This window comes from Hypomesus nipponensis, chromosome 22 (assembly GCF_054491055.1).
Source record: "Hypomesus nipponensis isolate SF chromosome 22, ASM5449105v1, whole genome shotgun sequence".
Classification (NCBI taxonomy): domain Eukaryota; kingdom Metazoa; phylum Chordata; class Actinopteri; order Osmeriformes; family Osmeridae; genus Hypomesus; species Hypomesus nipponensis.
In genome coordinates this window covers 14,379,142-14,396,276 of record NC_140382.1, presented here as the reverse complement: position 1 = coordinate 14,396,276, position 17,135 = coordinate 14,379,142, and the positions used below count along the sequence as shown (strand labels likewise).

Below are 17,135 nucleotides of genomic sequence, written 5' to 3'. Positions count from 1 at the left end.
GTTGACACTGCAGAATCCTATGCCTGTTCCCTACCGGTGAAAAGAAAAGTGTTATAGAATTTGTTATAACCAAAGACACATGACTCTGTTGAAAGGGCTGCTGCTGACCCCCCTCCTCCCACACACACACACACACACACACACACACACACACACACACACACACACACACACACACACACACACACCACCACTTTCACTCCACTTGTCTGATTGATAATCAGTTATCCCCCAGTTCTAACTGTATTAACTACAGCCAGATATTGCGACATACATCTAACATACACTGCCTCCCTCACAGCGCGCAAGTCCAAGAAGCTGGGCAAACTGAAGGGTGTGAGCGACGACCCCTCCCACCAGGGTGCCAAGGACGGCCAGACCCCGGGCAGCGGCGGGAGCTTTTTGTCCTCAGAGAAAGAGCTGAACACCGGTGTGGCCGGCGCCCTGGTCCCCCACGGCCCCGGGGTGGTAACCCCCTTCCTGCCACCGTCCATCTGCAGCGTCCTGGAGCTGATCGAACCTGAGGAAGTGTACTCTGGCTATGACAACACCCAGCCCGACACCACTGACCACCTCCTGTCCAGCCTCAACCATTTGGCCGGCAAGCAGATGATACGCATGGTCAAGTGGGCCAAAGTACTTCCAGGTTAGTGGGATTGGAAGAGCTTAGAGGGATGGTTTAATCGCTGGATGTGAGAGTTTACACACACACACACACACACACACCTGCTAACTGTAACATGGTATCAGTTAGAAGGAAGTGAATGGAAATGTGTTGGCCCAAGCCCTACATACTGTAGCTGGAGGAGTAGCTGATGCTACTGTAGATTTGGTTTTACCGTGTAATCATTATGTGGATCCCTTCTACAAGTAGTGATTGATTTACCTAAACAGGAAATAACTAATTAAAATAGAAAACTGTTGCACCCAAAACGCCATCGCTGGACAGGTTTTCTCTCATTTTACTGTAGACAGAATGATAGAATTTTGCAAAGGTACTTTGCAGAAGCCAAATAGTATACTATGTACGGGCACCATCGGTTATGTCTATTTAACACACATAACATGATACAATTTAACTTATAATGCTGGTAAATTATTCTGCAAGGTTTTAACAAGATTAGAAATGGGAATCTTATTTAACGCAGGAATCTAATCAAGATTAGGATTCATAAATAGAAACTCGTTTATACCAATGCAGACAGCCCTGTCTTGTGTAAACAAAACAAAAAAGTGAAATGCCAAAAAACAACTAAACAAAAACAAAACATATTGTGGACAAGAAAACTTTCAAATTGAGGTGAACCGGTTCTCCCCACCTCTCTCAGTGACATATTCAAAAGATGCCTCACAGGTAGCCCTTTGAAGCCATTTAATTTGCTGTATTGCAAATATTTGATACCTCCAGGGTGTCTCCTTGCCATATCCGGGTGTATAAATAGAAAGCCCAGACAGACAGTAGGGTCAAAAAAAGAGCCTCTGACTTTCAAAGCAGAGGCGTTGCTACTGGTTTACATTTTGACTAAGCTATGCTAATACCATGTGCAAGCCATCACGGCAGGCTGGCCCACATTGACTCCCTTTCATTAGACTGCTTGTCCTTTGGTACATGAAAACATAGTATGTGGTAGAAGGTAGCTACTTGGCATAATCACTGACATGCAATGACCAACCAACAAGGTCATTACAAGATTGTTTTCAATCATCATCCAACTTGATTTCTAAAGGCACATTTCCTATATTATCTATATAAAAGTACTTAAGGGGTCCAAGTAAGTTAACATTTTGATTATTCGACAGCCTAAGGAATATTGATTGTTCGTTCTCACAGCTGCTTATGCACAGCCAAGCTAAGCTAGTTTTAACCAAACCAAGGTCCTTAAGTAGGGAGAGGATTTAAAGAGAGAGAGAGAGCAAGGTGTACAGTAGCAACAAGCCACATACCAAAACTCAACAATAAATTGATACTGTGACACTCTGTGCTTGGCAGCGGCACATGGATGACGATTGACACGCATCGACTGAAATAGTCCCTAAGCTATTTATCAAGTCACTTGACATGTCCTCAGTTGGCTTACAATATTGTAGCTAGGCCTGCAGCATGAGGATGAGTAAATAGCACAAGTTTGATTGAGAGTTTGGCAAGTGTCCTGCGAGCGTCTATTTATGGTGCAGCATAGACAACAGACCAATAAAACTGGATGCCTTGAGGGGATTCTTGTACAACAAGTACAGGTAATTACTCCATGAAGGTTTGTCTTGTATAAACAGTTTTTACTAATAGGCAATCTTCCCCATGTGACTCGCACACTAACAAACGCGGGTCTGAACATGCAAGCAATGATAGGAACACGCTCCCTGACACACACACCAGGCACTTCAAGGTGACTGTCTAAACAGCTGATGCCACACTGAGTGTATTCCCAAACCCATGATTACCCCTGACAGTCTGTTCTGCTTATCTAAGAAATAGTATTGCCACCCTTCCCATCTCATTGGTTCATTCTCTCCTTGATGTGTGTGTGTGTGTCTCCCAGGATTCCGGGGCCTGCCCATTGAGGACCAAATCACCCTGATACAGTACTCCTGGATGTGCCTCTCCTCCTTTTGCCTCAGCTGGAGGTCCTACAAACACACCAACGGCCAGATGCTCTACTTTGCCCCCGACCTTGTCTTTAACGAGTAAGTCTTCAGCCATCTTATGTGTGTCTTTGTGTGGGCTGGTGAGAGTATAGGATCCATTACATGGGTACCAAGGAAAGGCAAAATATGGCATAGCAGGCGGCCAGGTATTTTATCAATGAAGGTTATTAAGATGGGGTAGATCGGTTTAGGAGTGCTTCAATAGTTTTGCTGAAGAATGAGTGCAGTATGGAATAGTAGCACATGCAGTACACAGAAAAGCACAGATCCGTGGTGAACACCTCGTAGAGAAGCCAGCCCAGATGCATAGAAACCACTGTAGACGGAGCGTGCCACAAGACCAAAGTATGATCCTCCAGGCAACAATACACTTACAACAGTGTCATCGTCTGGTGGCTTACGGGCACGTGCTCCAAGAGGAAAAGAAATGTGCACCACGAATACACTTCTCCTTGTTGGCGTCAATCAAAGCCCAGGCGCAAACGGAGAGTCAATGGGGCGCGTGATCGGCTCTAATGGATTTGAACAGGAGAATGGGCACGGGGGGAGTGTGCGTGTGAGCTCTGAGCTTATTGGAGCTGTGGAGCGTGACTGATGTCTTTCACACAGACTGAGATCATGGTATGGAAGACGCGGGTGTGGGGAGGGAGGGAGGGTGGTAGGTATAGCTGATCCTGCAGGCCGCTCTGGGGAATGCTCCCAGTTGGAGCATTGCAGTGGATCTCTGTTGCCACGATCTTGACAGAAGACCACTTCTTCAGTTGACACTACCTTGCTTCTTATCATAGACTAGAGTTGATGCATAATTAATCCATGATGAGAAATAAATATGATATCACAGTTTAAGATTAATCTGACACAATGACCATCTAATACCAGTACTAGGGGTGTGAAGATACACTCAGACACGAGACAAGACACGATATTGGGTTCATGAGAACAAGACAATATTTTAACACTATTTTTCAAGATGGTGAAATACTACTACTACAGTTCTAATTTCTGAATATTAATTATCAAATGCAGTAAAAGACAGAACAATATGCAAACCCTGTAAAAGGTTTTGCCACAAACTCAACTCAACTCTTTTACTGATTTGTGAATTATGTCACATTTGCCTTTCTTAGTGTTCTAGCTTTCCCAACGTTTATAAAAGTAAGCTACTTATCTGTACTTATACTGCATTTCATTTGACACTTCTCCAGTCGGAAGTGTCAAATGGAACGCCTCCTAAGGTTGGAAATCCGACTTGTGAAGTCGGAGGAACCAAACTTCCCCGTGTTCAAAATCCAAGATGGCAGCACTGCGTATCAACAGTAGTAGAATATGTAGTTTGGCGTCATCACGTAATCTTAGCCTTATAGAGACTTCTGGTGAGACTTTTTGGGGCACTGCGTCACACCCCTAGCAAGTACAATATTTTTTGGACCTCACTCCGTCTCTGACCTCGTGTCCCAGAGTGAGGCTGTATGTGTGTGGCTGTGTGTGTGTTTTTGTGTACCAGTGAGTTGTCAAAATGATGGATAGCCGTGGTATTCCAGTTGACAATGCCGATGAGACATTGGCCTTCTGGATTTAGTGTCAGTCAGTGGTCTGTCACGGAAGCCAGCATGTAACCGGTGTCCCTTCTGTACTAGAGGCCACAATATTAGGCCAAGGTCCCCACATACAGCAGAATAGTAATACTGTACATCAAAAATTTTAACATGGCTCCATTGACAATTAGGATAGGATTAGTGCAATGCCCATGGTATATATTTCCAACTGTGACTGTTTGCTAGGTCTTGTAGTTAAAACAGATGCTTGTACATTTCTTGTACATTTGAAAGACTATATAGCTATATAGGTGGATTAACAGCTAACCCACACTATTACATCTCGACAGCCTACTTACAGAACAGGAAACCTATTCTTGACTCTTTGCCCCCATGTTGCCTTCATTTCTTGTCAATGTGAGAAATAAAATGTTCAGTGACAAAGCGAAGCCTGCGTTGCTCAGTTTGTATAATGAAGAGTATAGCTGCTAAAAGTCCAAACTATTCCCAAAAGTCGAGTCTTGACTTCCTCACTTTTTGTCTTTCTCCCTCTTTCTCCTTCCTTACTTCTTAAGTCCTTGCTATTGCTTCCTGAATCTCTCACCATAGCAATGGTGCAAGTTAGACAGAGAAGCCACTGCTGGCAGGTTTTCTTAGTTTCTCCACGAATAGCCTCTCATTTTGGGCAATGAGTCAGAAAAATTGATCTAGGCAGAAAGTAAGTGTGCAGAGTTCTGAAACTCCATCTCGAACTGGCATACTTCTGCAAAACTGTATAAAATACTACTCAGCTAGGATATACGTTTCTGAAATGCCAATAACTCAAGTTCTAACACTCTATCACCCACACAACTGGCCCATTTGAGACGGGGTGGACACCATAGGAAGATTTGGATCAATTAGTAGAACCTTACCACCTTGTACTTTCACTGGGAAAATATGCATTGAAGTCTCCAAAGTGTTAATCACAGAGGCGAAAGGGGAATAGGTTCAGAGCCATTTGTAATGATCCCTGGTCCCTTTCAAGTGCAGCCACGTCACAGCAGTTGATTATTTGATCCTAGATGACATGATGGTGATTTAAAGCAGCCGAAGGGACTTCCAAAGCCCCTAAATCTCTGGCCCTCGCGACATCTGCGTAGCACATTGTTTATTGGCTCTCCGCTCCGCCTACTTAGGTTGTTGTTCTACCTCTCTACGCATGACATCAAGCGTACAAGGATGTCTTATTCAGTTGTGTGTATGTCTTTTACGACTATCCCCAAAATCAGTTTTGTACAGGGTTCTTTTGCTGGGTGTGTTTATTTTGTAATAAAGAGGGGTTTTGGCAATCCACACATATACATCCACACTCGTATATGTGCGTACGGCACAGAACAATTTCATTATATGTTATTGTAGGCAGAGAAGTAAGGTTAAACCACTTTGGGGTGAATTGCTGTTTATCGAAAGTGGGTGAATGTAGTAGAGGCTAGAAGGACATATGATAGCAGAATACAAGCAGGGCTATTACAACTATATACAGAGGCATTATAGAGACTCTCAGAGTTAAACATGACTTGGGTTCTGACCCTGCTGTGTTCCCCCCCCCCCTCCCCCCCCCCCCCCCCTCTCTCTCTCTCTCTCTCTCTCTCTCTCTCTCTCTCTCCCTCTCTCTCTCTATACCTCCCGTCCATTTTCCCCAGGGACCGTATGCAGCAGTCGGCCATGTACGACCTGTGCCTGGGCATGAGGCAAGTGAGCCAGGAGTTTGTGCGTCTGCAGCTCACCTATGATGAGTTTCTCTCCATGAAAGTGCTGCTGCTGCTCAGCACAGGTGAGTGCTGCTGGCAAGTGTGTGTTTGCAATTGCACTTTAAAAGGGGGGAGGGGAGGGGGGGGGTGAGAAATTGTACCTGGGAGTGTGTTGGGAGTGTGTGTGGGGATGTGAAAGCGGGTAGGCATGCGTCTATGCGACAACAGCTGAAGTGATGGGAAATGTGTGTGTGGAAGGTTTCTCGCCTGCTGCAGGAGAAACAACCTAGATTGAGGGAATGTGTGTACCGACTGCTCTGGTTATGTGCGATGCTCTCCTCATTGCCGCAGTCAGCTATTACACAGCAATATAGAGTGTGTGAGCCATATGGGCTTTTTGGCACTCACATGGGTCTGTACACTGTTCTACACAGTAGACAAGTACATCACTTGTCACCTGAGTTCATTTACACAGAGGAACAGGTGAAAGAACATATAATCACAGCTGTATAACAATATTGGCTTCTAGTATCAGAGTAGCATCAGAGCTACTGTTGAACTCAATTCAAATCACAGTTGCTCTAAAGCTACAGCTACAATTAGGCTACAACAGTGTAGTTAAAACTGTTGAATTAGCGTCAGAGCAATCAAGTGGTATTGAGTGACACTATGCTTTTGATATGGCAAAAAATAAGATGACAACTTTATCATGACACTTATGCGATATCCATAAGTGAGACAAGAAGAGAGAGAGTTTCAGAAGGAGAGAGCACTAACAAGAGCAAAGCATGCCAAAGCAAAGTGGTGGGGGTCGGGAGTACATTCTCATCGCGAAAAGAGATTAGGGAGAGACAAATGACAGTATGTTGTTCAAGTGGCAACCAAAGAAAAGTATCTGCGTGGCTTCCTGTATTGGGGTGAGGGGGGTAGACAGAGAATGAGAGAGAAAGGGAAAGGAAGGGGGAGAAAGAGAGAGAGGAGGGCACTGCCCCTGCATGATGGGTCAGCTATTTGAGGAGCCTACAGATGGCCAAGGCTTCAGCCCTCTGTGACCCACAACTCAGAACTCTGGGAATATTTATTTAACATCTTATGTTCTCACCTCAAATGGACCATGCCAAATTGTATTAAAATATGAAATTGCTGTGTTTGGTGGACAGCTTGATCTGTATGGGGTGGACATCAGTAAAAAGGAGTAATTAGTTGATATGAACAATATTGGTAATCTCTATCTCAAAGACGGGACGACAGGTCTTATTTTCTGTGTGAAGGAGTGGTGTTTTAACAGCGGAAAGTTGTCGTTGATTTTGTCCTGGTTTTGCCTCACTGTCAGCGTGTTCATCTGAAAGCGAGGAAGCTGTGTTGAGTTTAAAGTAGGGCTGGGAGAGTTGGGGATAGGGGGGTATAAAAATAGTGTTTGGGAAGGCACGAATAAGGGAGAAGGAAGGAAGAAAAGGTAGAGAAATAGGCAGTGTGAAAGGGCGAGAATGCTGAAGGAGAAAGATTACAAGCGAGTGAGAAGGAGAGAGATGGAGAAACAACATGTGAAATGCTAGAGGTAGAGAGAGAGAGAGGAAGAGCAGGGCCGTCTGTTGTTGCTCTCCTCTCCTGCCTGATCCTCTGGAGGGTTTCCAGAGAGCCCTGCTGTACTTAATAAAGGCCAGTCAAGCGCCGGGCAATGCTCCAAGACCTGCTGTTTTTCTCCCCTTCCTTCAAACATGGGCCACATTTTCAAGGGAAAATAGCAAGCAGGCATATACAGCAAGTATTTTATAGGATGCCATGGTTGCATTTGTCAAAGAAATTGTACTAATCAAGTCGATTGTGTCCCAAGTTTACCTCTCTAGGAAAAGTAGAGGGTATGTGCTGACAGGCCTTAACAATATCTTCCCGTTTATACATGTATTGTACATTGTAGAAATGGTCAGTTTATTGGATAATATTGTACTATGGTAAAGCATTCAATTGGAATAGATTTTAAGTTCTCTATTTTGTGTCTATGTACCTTAAGTCTGCTTGAGTTTTTGACAATACAGTACATACCAGAAAAACGCTTCTGGATTTGGTTCTCGTCTCCTACCATGACTAAGTATAATAGTATGCCTTGCTTGCAGAATAATTAAAAGAAATATGACATTATCCATTTTATTTTGACATTATCTGTGTTTGTGGTGTCGATCACACAGATCTGTCAGAACATGCTAATCAACAACAGATCTTTGAAGCCGTATAGAGTATAACTTGTGTAACTGTGTGCGTGTGGCTGATATTAGTCTTTGACCTTGGCTAAGGTTTCACCAGCCCTGTGGCATGTCATGTGACTCTGTTTGGGATGGGAGCGGGGCTGTGACCTGGTAAAGACAGATGTACCTCTTCATCCTCCACAGCAGTGGCAACAGAACTGAATAGAACCCTATTCACCATTTGCAAACAGTTTTGAGCATTTAGACCTCGGCACAAGATGGCCGCCATGTATAACCCAGATGGAGTCATCACAGTATAAAGTGTTATAGAATGTGGTTAACTATCCGGTTCTTGTGCTTTCTGTATTGTCACAGTTGTGTATATAATTTACCCTTGACCATTTTACTCAGTTTTTACTTGAAGAGTATTATTTAATAGATCTTGCACCTTCTCCCAAGATTTCCTTCCTCGACCGGACACTCCATCTCCCTCATTCTAATCTATCACTCACTGAACCAAGGAAGAGACCCCATCAGTTAGGCATGCTCTGTCATGGGGCTTCAGGAGGAAAGTGCATGCCTCAAAATGTTACTGGCTCTCAGCTTGTCACAACACCTCACATCTATATAGACCCAGACACACACACACACACACACACACACACATATATATATATATATATATATATATATATATTATATATATATATATAACACAACACATGAATTATATCAACACTTATGAGCTGTGTGCAAAGAAATAGACTTCTAAAATGGGTTAGCTAACATATAACATACACAAAACACCAACCCCCCCTCCCCCCCCCCCCGTCCAACAGAATAAGAATCACGGTTCAGTTGACAAGCCTTGGTACCTGCAGCTAAAATCCATTCTTTTGACACGACACCAATTACCATGGTATAATTGCTCCACTTTTTGGCTGGCTGCAGCCCTAAATGCCAGGCTCTAAAAAAGGGCTATGTGGGTCAGTAGAACGATAACAAAAGGTCCGAACCCTGGCCCCGGTGTTAGCGCTTTCTTGTCAAGTCGGCTGCAAAACAAGCACAGAGACAGGCACAGAGATAGGCCTGCCCCTAGCCTTCCCAGCATCCTCTCTGTTTTTTTCTGCTTCTCCTGCCTATTGCTCTGGTAGACAGCTAAAGAAGGAGAATGTGTAGGTGCACAAACATTGACCCAAAGTCAATCTATTTTCAAAAGGATGAAAACTGACAGGACCTTGCCCCTTGCCTGTGGTTATATGTACTGCTGAACAACAGGTTGGCAAGGCAACATCAAGGTACATCCAATTCAAGTAAGCCAGTAAAGTTTCCAATGTATACTTTAACTCTTAGCCTACATATTTAATAAATGATGGATCTAGATTCTTGAATGTCATGTTGAACCAGGTGAGAATTTTAAGGTGGAGTATGAAAAAGGGAACATTTGACATGCTGAAACATGCTGCAGCTAGAATACAACCTCCAGAGGCTCTTTCAAGCCTTAGGGGGTACACCATCCATTCAAGATTTAAGGGGTATGGCATCCAGCTCCACCAATTGGCTTCAGTCACCATCGTTCGGATTTCATGTTCGCATTTCCTGTTTAGCAGTAGCTGTCAGAGGGTTTGTTAACTTTGATCCCAAAGATATCGCTCTTGTAGAAGCACTGAGCCAGTCAAAATTGCTTTGTGCATTCAAAAACAAAGTTGACCCTAAAGAGACCTGGGTGCTTATTATCTGTAGAACTTTTGATTACTACATCTCTACAACACAAGACGCTCTTAGAACCGTTCCCCACTTTTGCTACTATGCATTAGATATTTCCGAACTTAAAAACTCTTTTTGTAGGCTGAGACATTCCTTAAGAGGGGAGGTGTTTCTTAATCAGTTAGTCAGTACCTTAATGTCTATAAAGAGCATTTGGCAAGCACCCATGTCTCTGACTTTGGCCTCTAAACAAAGATGAGAATCCTGAAACTGACATTGATAAAGATTATATTTAATGGTCTGGGCAGTGGCCAATATGCGACTTTGACGCCTGACAGACGATGACATTGCTACGAGTAATATCCAGTACTGTTAGACCCACATGGGTCTTTCATTGCCCACGCTTATACCAATGTTAGTTTGCCAACAGTCAACACTTAAATATATATATATTTTTTTTTCTTTTTTCTTGGTCAAAATATGCACATACTGGCACAAACGAGTGCGTGAGACTGTGAATATGTCACGATAACGAGCATGAGCAGCAGCCAATGATGAGAAGGATCTTAAGGAGCTTAAGTTTCTTTCCCTGCGTTTTCTCCTTTCCTTCAAGTTCCCAAAGAGGGTCTGAAGAACCAGTCGGTGTTTGAGGAAATGAGGGTGAACTACATTAAGGAGCTGCGGCGGTCAGTGGGCAAGGCCACCAACAACTCCGGCCAGACCTGGCAGCGTTTCTTCCAGCTCACCAAGCTACTGGATGCCATGCATGATGTCAGTGCAACACACAAACACATACAAGCACACTAGAGTCCCCTTAGCAGTCAGTCAGTGGCAACTCATGTCATTCATATCACTGAAGATGTATTAGGCAATAGCACAACACAGTGGGCCAGACTAATGTGTTTACTTAAGAGGTCAATGATGCGATGGCCTTTGGGGGAAGATTATTGCGTTCCAATGATCTGCCAGAGGGGATTGGTTAATTTTGGAACAGGCAGAGACCAGCCTTTATCGGTGAATGGAACACAGTGGGATCAATGTTCAAACCAACAGTGCAGTGGGTCAATACAGCTGCCAAACACAGAAGCTCCAACTCACAGTCTCTTCTCTATGGAGAAACCGTGTGTCGTGTGAGGGTCACTGAGTAAGAGTTGATTACCTCAAAGTCCTTAAAAGGTACTATGTTGGAGGCAGAATCTAGGGAGAACTAGTGGCGCCCCCCAGTGGTAAACCTGAGAGACATAAACTACAACCTCTCCACCACCACAGTGGTGTTACTCAAAGTGATCTCCACAATGTCATTTTACCAGTAACTAGTTCATAATCATGTAACTAGGACCAAGAAGTCAGATACAGTAGCCATGTTATGCATGAATATGGTGGCTACAGGCAGATAGTCTACATTACCTTCACCTGCATCATTCTGTCAGGCCGATGTACACTTTATATGAACAGAACGCAAACTCTCTTGTATGCCATTAAGTACTGTTGCATCTTTTTAAATAATAAATATGATCCCTCTCTCCCTCTTGTACAGCTGGTGGGGAACCTGTTAGACTTCTGTTTCTACACTTTCCGCGAGTCACAGGCCCTGAAGGTGGAGTTCCCCGAGATGCTGGTGGAGATCATCAGCGACCAGATACCAAAGGTGGAGTCGGGCCTCACGCACACCCTGTACTTCCACAAGAAGTGACTTGAGTTCACGGGTGCAGTGAAGAGAGAGACTGAAGTGAAACGCACGGCCGAGTGAAGGCAATGGGAGAGGTGAGGACGGAAATGAAGAAAGACAGCCCCACGAGGAAGGACCCTAGCCTTACCAGTGGCCTACTGTACCGTCTGGCCGCCAGTCCGTTAGATGGCCCCAGGCCCTCACCCCCACCCTGCACCCCTCATCCTCCAATAGGGAGTGACAGAGCAAAGCGCAGGAAGAAGAGGGAGTATGTTGACCCCCCACCCACACTCAGACACACACACACATACAGAAACGCTACCGTCACCGATTGCTGGCCAGAGATGTGAAGAAAGCATGTCAGAGCCAAGGACAATATGTTAAGGAGACAGTGTGACAAAACATCCCCTTGAACCCAGACACCAACTCCAAACCCCCCTTCCCAAAAGACGATGACAATTTTATATGGATACGAAGCCATACATTTCTTCGGTTTGCGCTACACAAACACACCCGCTGATACCACACAGAGGCTCAATCACACTCTCAGCAAACACACTTCTAATGCGCACAAACACTGACACACAAGCCCCTCTTGCCCCTCCTAAAAAAAGTTATGATAAACTTGGCTTTTGCTTTTTTTTTTTATAGAGCAAACAGCACTACCCTGACAATATGAAAAAAGACAACAATGCTTACAGTAGATGTTGCTTTGCAGCCACTTTATTGAAGCATTGCAAAAAAACAATAACAGGCAAACTATTTTCTTGACAAAAACTAAATCTAGATTATTTGTGAGGGTAAAGGACTATTTGAACATACTCAAAGGGCTATACAAGCTTATTAATAAGCTGATAGTTGCATTAAAAACAAACTTAATTCCACTTTTAATTATGTGCACTACAACATATTGGCAACACTGCAACATCGATTAACTCGGTTTTCTAAGAATTGTGTATAACAATCAAAACCTACTCTTTATATGCAAAACTTCAGAGCTGACAAGGATTCTGTGAAGTGACGTAAAGGAAGTTTGAGTACTGAGAGCGTGAATCTGTCATGTCTTTAAATAGAGTTGCAATTTAAGGCTTTCTGCTGTAGAATTATAATCTACCATTGCTGAAAGATTATTTCCATCCCAAAAGAGTGTGGGAGTACGGAACACCACACGTTTACGATTTCACTGCTCAGCCACAGTGTTTTCCTGTTGTAATGCGTTTGACTGCTGACTACTAAGTCATAATTGCCATGAAGTGTGTGTGAACGACATAACACCCATTCTTTTGTCTATTTATACAAAAAGTAAACTGAAAACCAGCCCTTTGTGGAGAAGTCAACCAACTCTTACCTACTGTTCCCAGCTATAATAATAAAGCATTTTTGTATTATTGTGTTGCAAAAAGGTTTAATTTTGAAAAAACCTGACATTTTACATCAAGGTGCTTGTTTTTTGTCCTTGTTTTTATGCATACAATGCTAATTATTTCTGGTAGCTACACATGTACAATTACAGTAGCATTAGACATCATACTGACACCAATAGCAATCCTACAAACACAAACTGTATGAGGTTGGTCAGGGCAGAGGAGTTTTAAAAATGTTATTACTCTACGGTGCAGTGCTTTCAGCAAATGTATTAACTTAACTGGCAAACTTGTGTATAAATGGCACTTGCTTACGGTCACATTTTACCCAACTGTTGTACAGAGAAATGTTTGGAATACATGTTGATAAATACTGATAAAGGACTAACGCATTCGGCTCGGCCACCTGTTCTGCTTTTGTGTGTTTCCCATCTTGTCACTGGGTACTGAACGTAGGGTAACTACTAGACGTATGGTATTGCCCATGCCTAGTCATCTGGACCATTCTGTACTTGTCTCACACTTGGTTAAGTGCTTAGTGTGTTGTGGAACACTATGATGATGCTACTGAAAATCGTAAGTGATAGAACCGTTCAGGAGTGAAAAAAGAAAGAGGTGGGGTTTGATTTGTTATTGTGAGTGATTTTGAGTAAGAGTGGGTGTGTCTTTGGTTGTCTTTGATTTCTTTCCCTAGCAAGCACGAGCAATCTGCTTTTTATGTGTGGGCATTGTTCATTTATGCTATGGGATTAAGCATATCCTATTGCTTGACACGGATTTGCACAGAAGAGTTATAATGTGAAAATGGGGCATTAGAGTGCCGAGCGTTGTCTGGTCTGGCAAGCAATTGTGACTTACAGAATGGGAGACTTCAGCACAATTCCATAAGTAGTGGGTATATCCATCATAAACGCTAAAGAGGTCTCTTTGCTGATGGGTCTTTCTGGGTGGGCCCCCCTAATGCTTCAGATGACATCTTTCAGAATCTTTGTTTTTGTGTCTCTTTATGAGGTTTCCTTGGCGATTGAAGCTAGATATGTTTGAAGGAGATAGGGTTAAGAAATGACAAGATTATGATATGAGAAATGGATATGGACTCCTTAAAGCTTAAACACTGACTTTGCAAACCCGTGTCCTTATATACATTACTGTGTTTTTTTTGGAGGACTGAGAATAAGCTGTTTTGACTCCTTTTACTCACCCCCCCCCCCCCTTCCCTCCTTAAACAAATAGATTTGATGTCAAAAAGGTTCATAGGACGAACGGGAAAGTATTTTTGAAATAATTATATTTTGCTGAAAAAAAACAATATTTAAGTACTTTGTCTAAAAATAAAACCTGAGATCTTTTTTTGTAAAGTGAAAATGTTTATGCATGCTTTCTGATGAGATGTTTACATTGTATTTAAGAAGGGAAATTGTGCCTTTTTATCTCACCTGATTTACAATTTTACAGGATCAATTGTAAATAATACAGCAAGTCTATGTTGGGCAGTATAAGATTTCTACTTTCACCGTCTTGATGGAATATCAGCAGTCCGTGGCTCCCTCTAGTTATATGGTTCTTGTGTTGGACATGGTAAGAATGAGGATGGAACAGCCAGAACGCAAGGGGAGTGAGTAACTGTATGAATGTACAAAACATTGTGAGAAAGACATTGCTACCTGAATGTTAGAGAAAGAAATTATTTGTTTTGTCTTTATTTCTTCCTTTACAATATTGCTAAATGTTAAATGATTTTGCATCTTTAATCTTCTTTTTGCATTCAGAATTTGCAAAAAGCTTTCTTTCTTTTTTTTTTTTTTACAAAGTAGATATACAAAGTTATGGATCCATGAGTTGTTGCTGTTAACATGATTTCCTAACCCATAACGCTACTGTTTGATTAGCAGCACAACCACGAAAAAATAATAATCACAAACTATTAAAGCTGATATATGTCTACATAAAACCCTTCTTGCTTCTTCAGTTCACAACAAAGATTCCATAACAGAACATTTTTAGAAGGAAGTGACGGATGAAATGGGTTTGAAAAAAATGTCTCTAGGTGTATAGCAATATCTTGCTATACACCAAGAATTATAAGAACGACATTGGCACACCAACCAACATTTATTCTATCAATCAATCAAACTTAGATTTGTATAGGAACATTCAAACTTATCAAATGCAATTTAAAGTGCTTTGCAAGCAATCGACTAACATTTGTTCTAGCCGTAACTAATAGTAACATGACTTGCAGACCTGCCCTCTTCCCATTCAAGTTGTTAACAGTGCGGTTGATACCCTTAGAGTTTTACTGTACCTCACAAGGTTACTGTACAGGAGCCACAGCACTATTTTGTGTTGATGATGAATCCACTGTAGAGCAATGAAGCCAGATACCCATACCAGACCAGAACATTTCCTGTCTATAATGTAGATGATTTTATACATCAAAAATGATTTTTTTATCTAGTGCTTTGAATGATATTTGAAAGCAGCGATCCACCATACATGAATATCCTTCATAAAAATATAAATGAAATAAAATCAACTAGTTTCTCCAAACTGTATATATTGAAGCAGATATTGCAATACCTGTGTTTGCAAAACTATTGGAAGATTGAAATAAAACAGTAACAAATATTAAGATGGTTTCTTTTTGATTTGTGCATGCCCATGACATTACCAAGAATGGGGGATTTTATGTCAATAATCTAAATTTCTCTCTCAACCCCAAAATGAGTTAAAATACCGAAGAGAGAGATGGAAAGATTTTGGCTAATGGGCAATCTTATCTGGTTGGATCTAGAACAAACAGTGTTGGAGAGGGAGGCAGGAAGGAGTTGGAGTGGGCCAGACAACTGGAATAAAGCTGTGCCAGGAGAAGGCTTGATGTGAGAAGGCAAAGGCATTCTGATATTCTGTGTTCAGATAATGCTACAATAAGACAGATTTGTTCATGCCTTCGTAATTTGTCATAATAGAAAGATGTTAATCACTATGAAGATATCATTTATCTAATGACTTATAAAGGTACAGTGTAGTGGTAGGCTAACAGAACAGAATCACAGAGAGGTTAAATTGAGCTACAATTAGAGAAAAAAATACAATTAGAAAAAAACGAAAAAAAAACATGGAAAGCAAAAGGATGGGGAGCACAGTGCCTCCTACATCTCTTAGAGAAAAATTAACATGAACCTTGTTTAAGCCTGATATGAAAATATGCCCTGGATCTGCCAGACTGCAACCCAGACAGCATTAGGTTTTCTCTCCTCCCCATCTCTCTGAAATATCCACAGCCCACTCCAAATCTCCCCCAGATTTCCAATAGCGTTCGCTGTGTATTTGTGCCAGTTAAACAGAATCTATTGGATCAGGACAATTTTATGTCTGTGCTCCAGCACATGGCAGCTTCTATTCACTTTGCTTTTTTCTTTCTTCTTTTCTTTCTGCGGTGCTTTTCTCTGCATAAGATTTGTCAGTCTCCATGTTTTCTCTTTTTTCTTTTTAATTACCAAACGTTTTGTTCAAAAATGTAGACAAGCCGTGTTATTTTCATTTTATTTGAACATCCGGACTCACTTCGGACAGTTTTTGCCAAGATTGTTATCAAAGCATAATACCCAGACACGTTTTTTCTTCTTCTAGTGAGCACAGACTGTGTAATGTTATGTCATGGGCTGACGGGCTGATTCCCAGACTACATTGCTAATGCCGACCAGGGCGGTGATGTAAGCAGTCTAGAGGACTAGGGGCTATTAACTAGGGCTGATGGACAAGGCGTAGTGGGATGATGAGGACAGCTGGAACGAAGCCAGGGGCGCTAGGGGAATAGGAAATGAAAACATCCAACCGGATTTGAGGAGAGAGGATCCAGGAGAGTACGCCAACATTCAGACAGACAAGAAGGACAAAACAGGCCAACCTGCATCCGCTCTGTTTCCCTTCATGCAATGGGAGAGATCCCATCTGTTGTGCGTAAGCAAGCGGCTAACAGACAATGTAAGAAAAGAGGCACTCTAGGCACTCGACAGGGATGGACGCAATCCCCAATGTATTTTTAGATTAATTAGAACCTCTGTACACTGGGAATGCTAGAATGCAGGGCTTCTTCCCCCACATAAAGTCTACATACTTGCAGCAAAACACCACAGCTGAATGACTATGGGATTGCCAGTGATTTCCAAAACAAATTACCCAGAGATCCTCGGGGAGGAGAGAAGTGGAGCAGACAGATGATGAGTGAGAGTGACACAGAGGGAGAGTGACAGAGCAGGAGGGATGGAGAGAGGAAGAAAGCGAGAGAGAGAGAGAGA

The 17,135-nt window shown here is 42.5% G+C and overlaps 1 protein-coding gene across 1 annotated transcript in view; it reads left to right on the top strand.

Moving 5' to 3' along the window:
* The window catches only part of nr3c2 (nuclear receptor subfamily 3, group C, member 2), a 57,450-nt gene extending 41,984 nt beyond the window's left edge, over positions 1-15,466 (top strand). The window contains exons 5-9 of the mRNA XM_084687388.1: positions 302-646; positions 2,538-2,682; positions 5,864-5,994; positions 10,415-10,572; positions 11,339-15,466. Coding sequence (XP_084543514.1) covers positions 302-646; positions 2,538-2,682; positions 5,864-5,994; positions 10,415-10,572; positions 11,339-11,494 — 935 coding nt within the window. The 3' untranslated portion in view covers positions 11,495-15,466. The remainder of the gene's footprint in view (positions 1-301; positions 647-2,537; positions 2,683-5,863; positions 5,995-10,414; positions 10,573-11,338) is intronic.
* Positions 15,467-17,135: the final 1,669 nt, after the last annotated feature.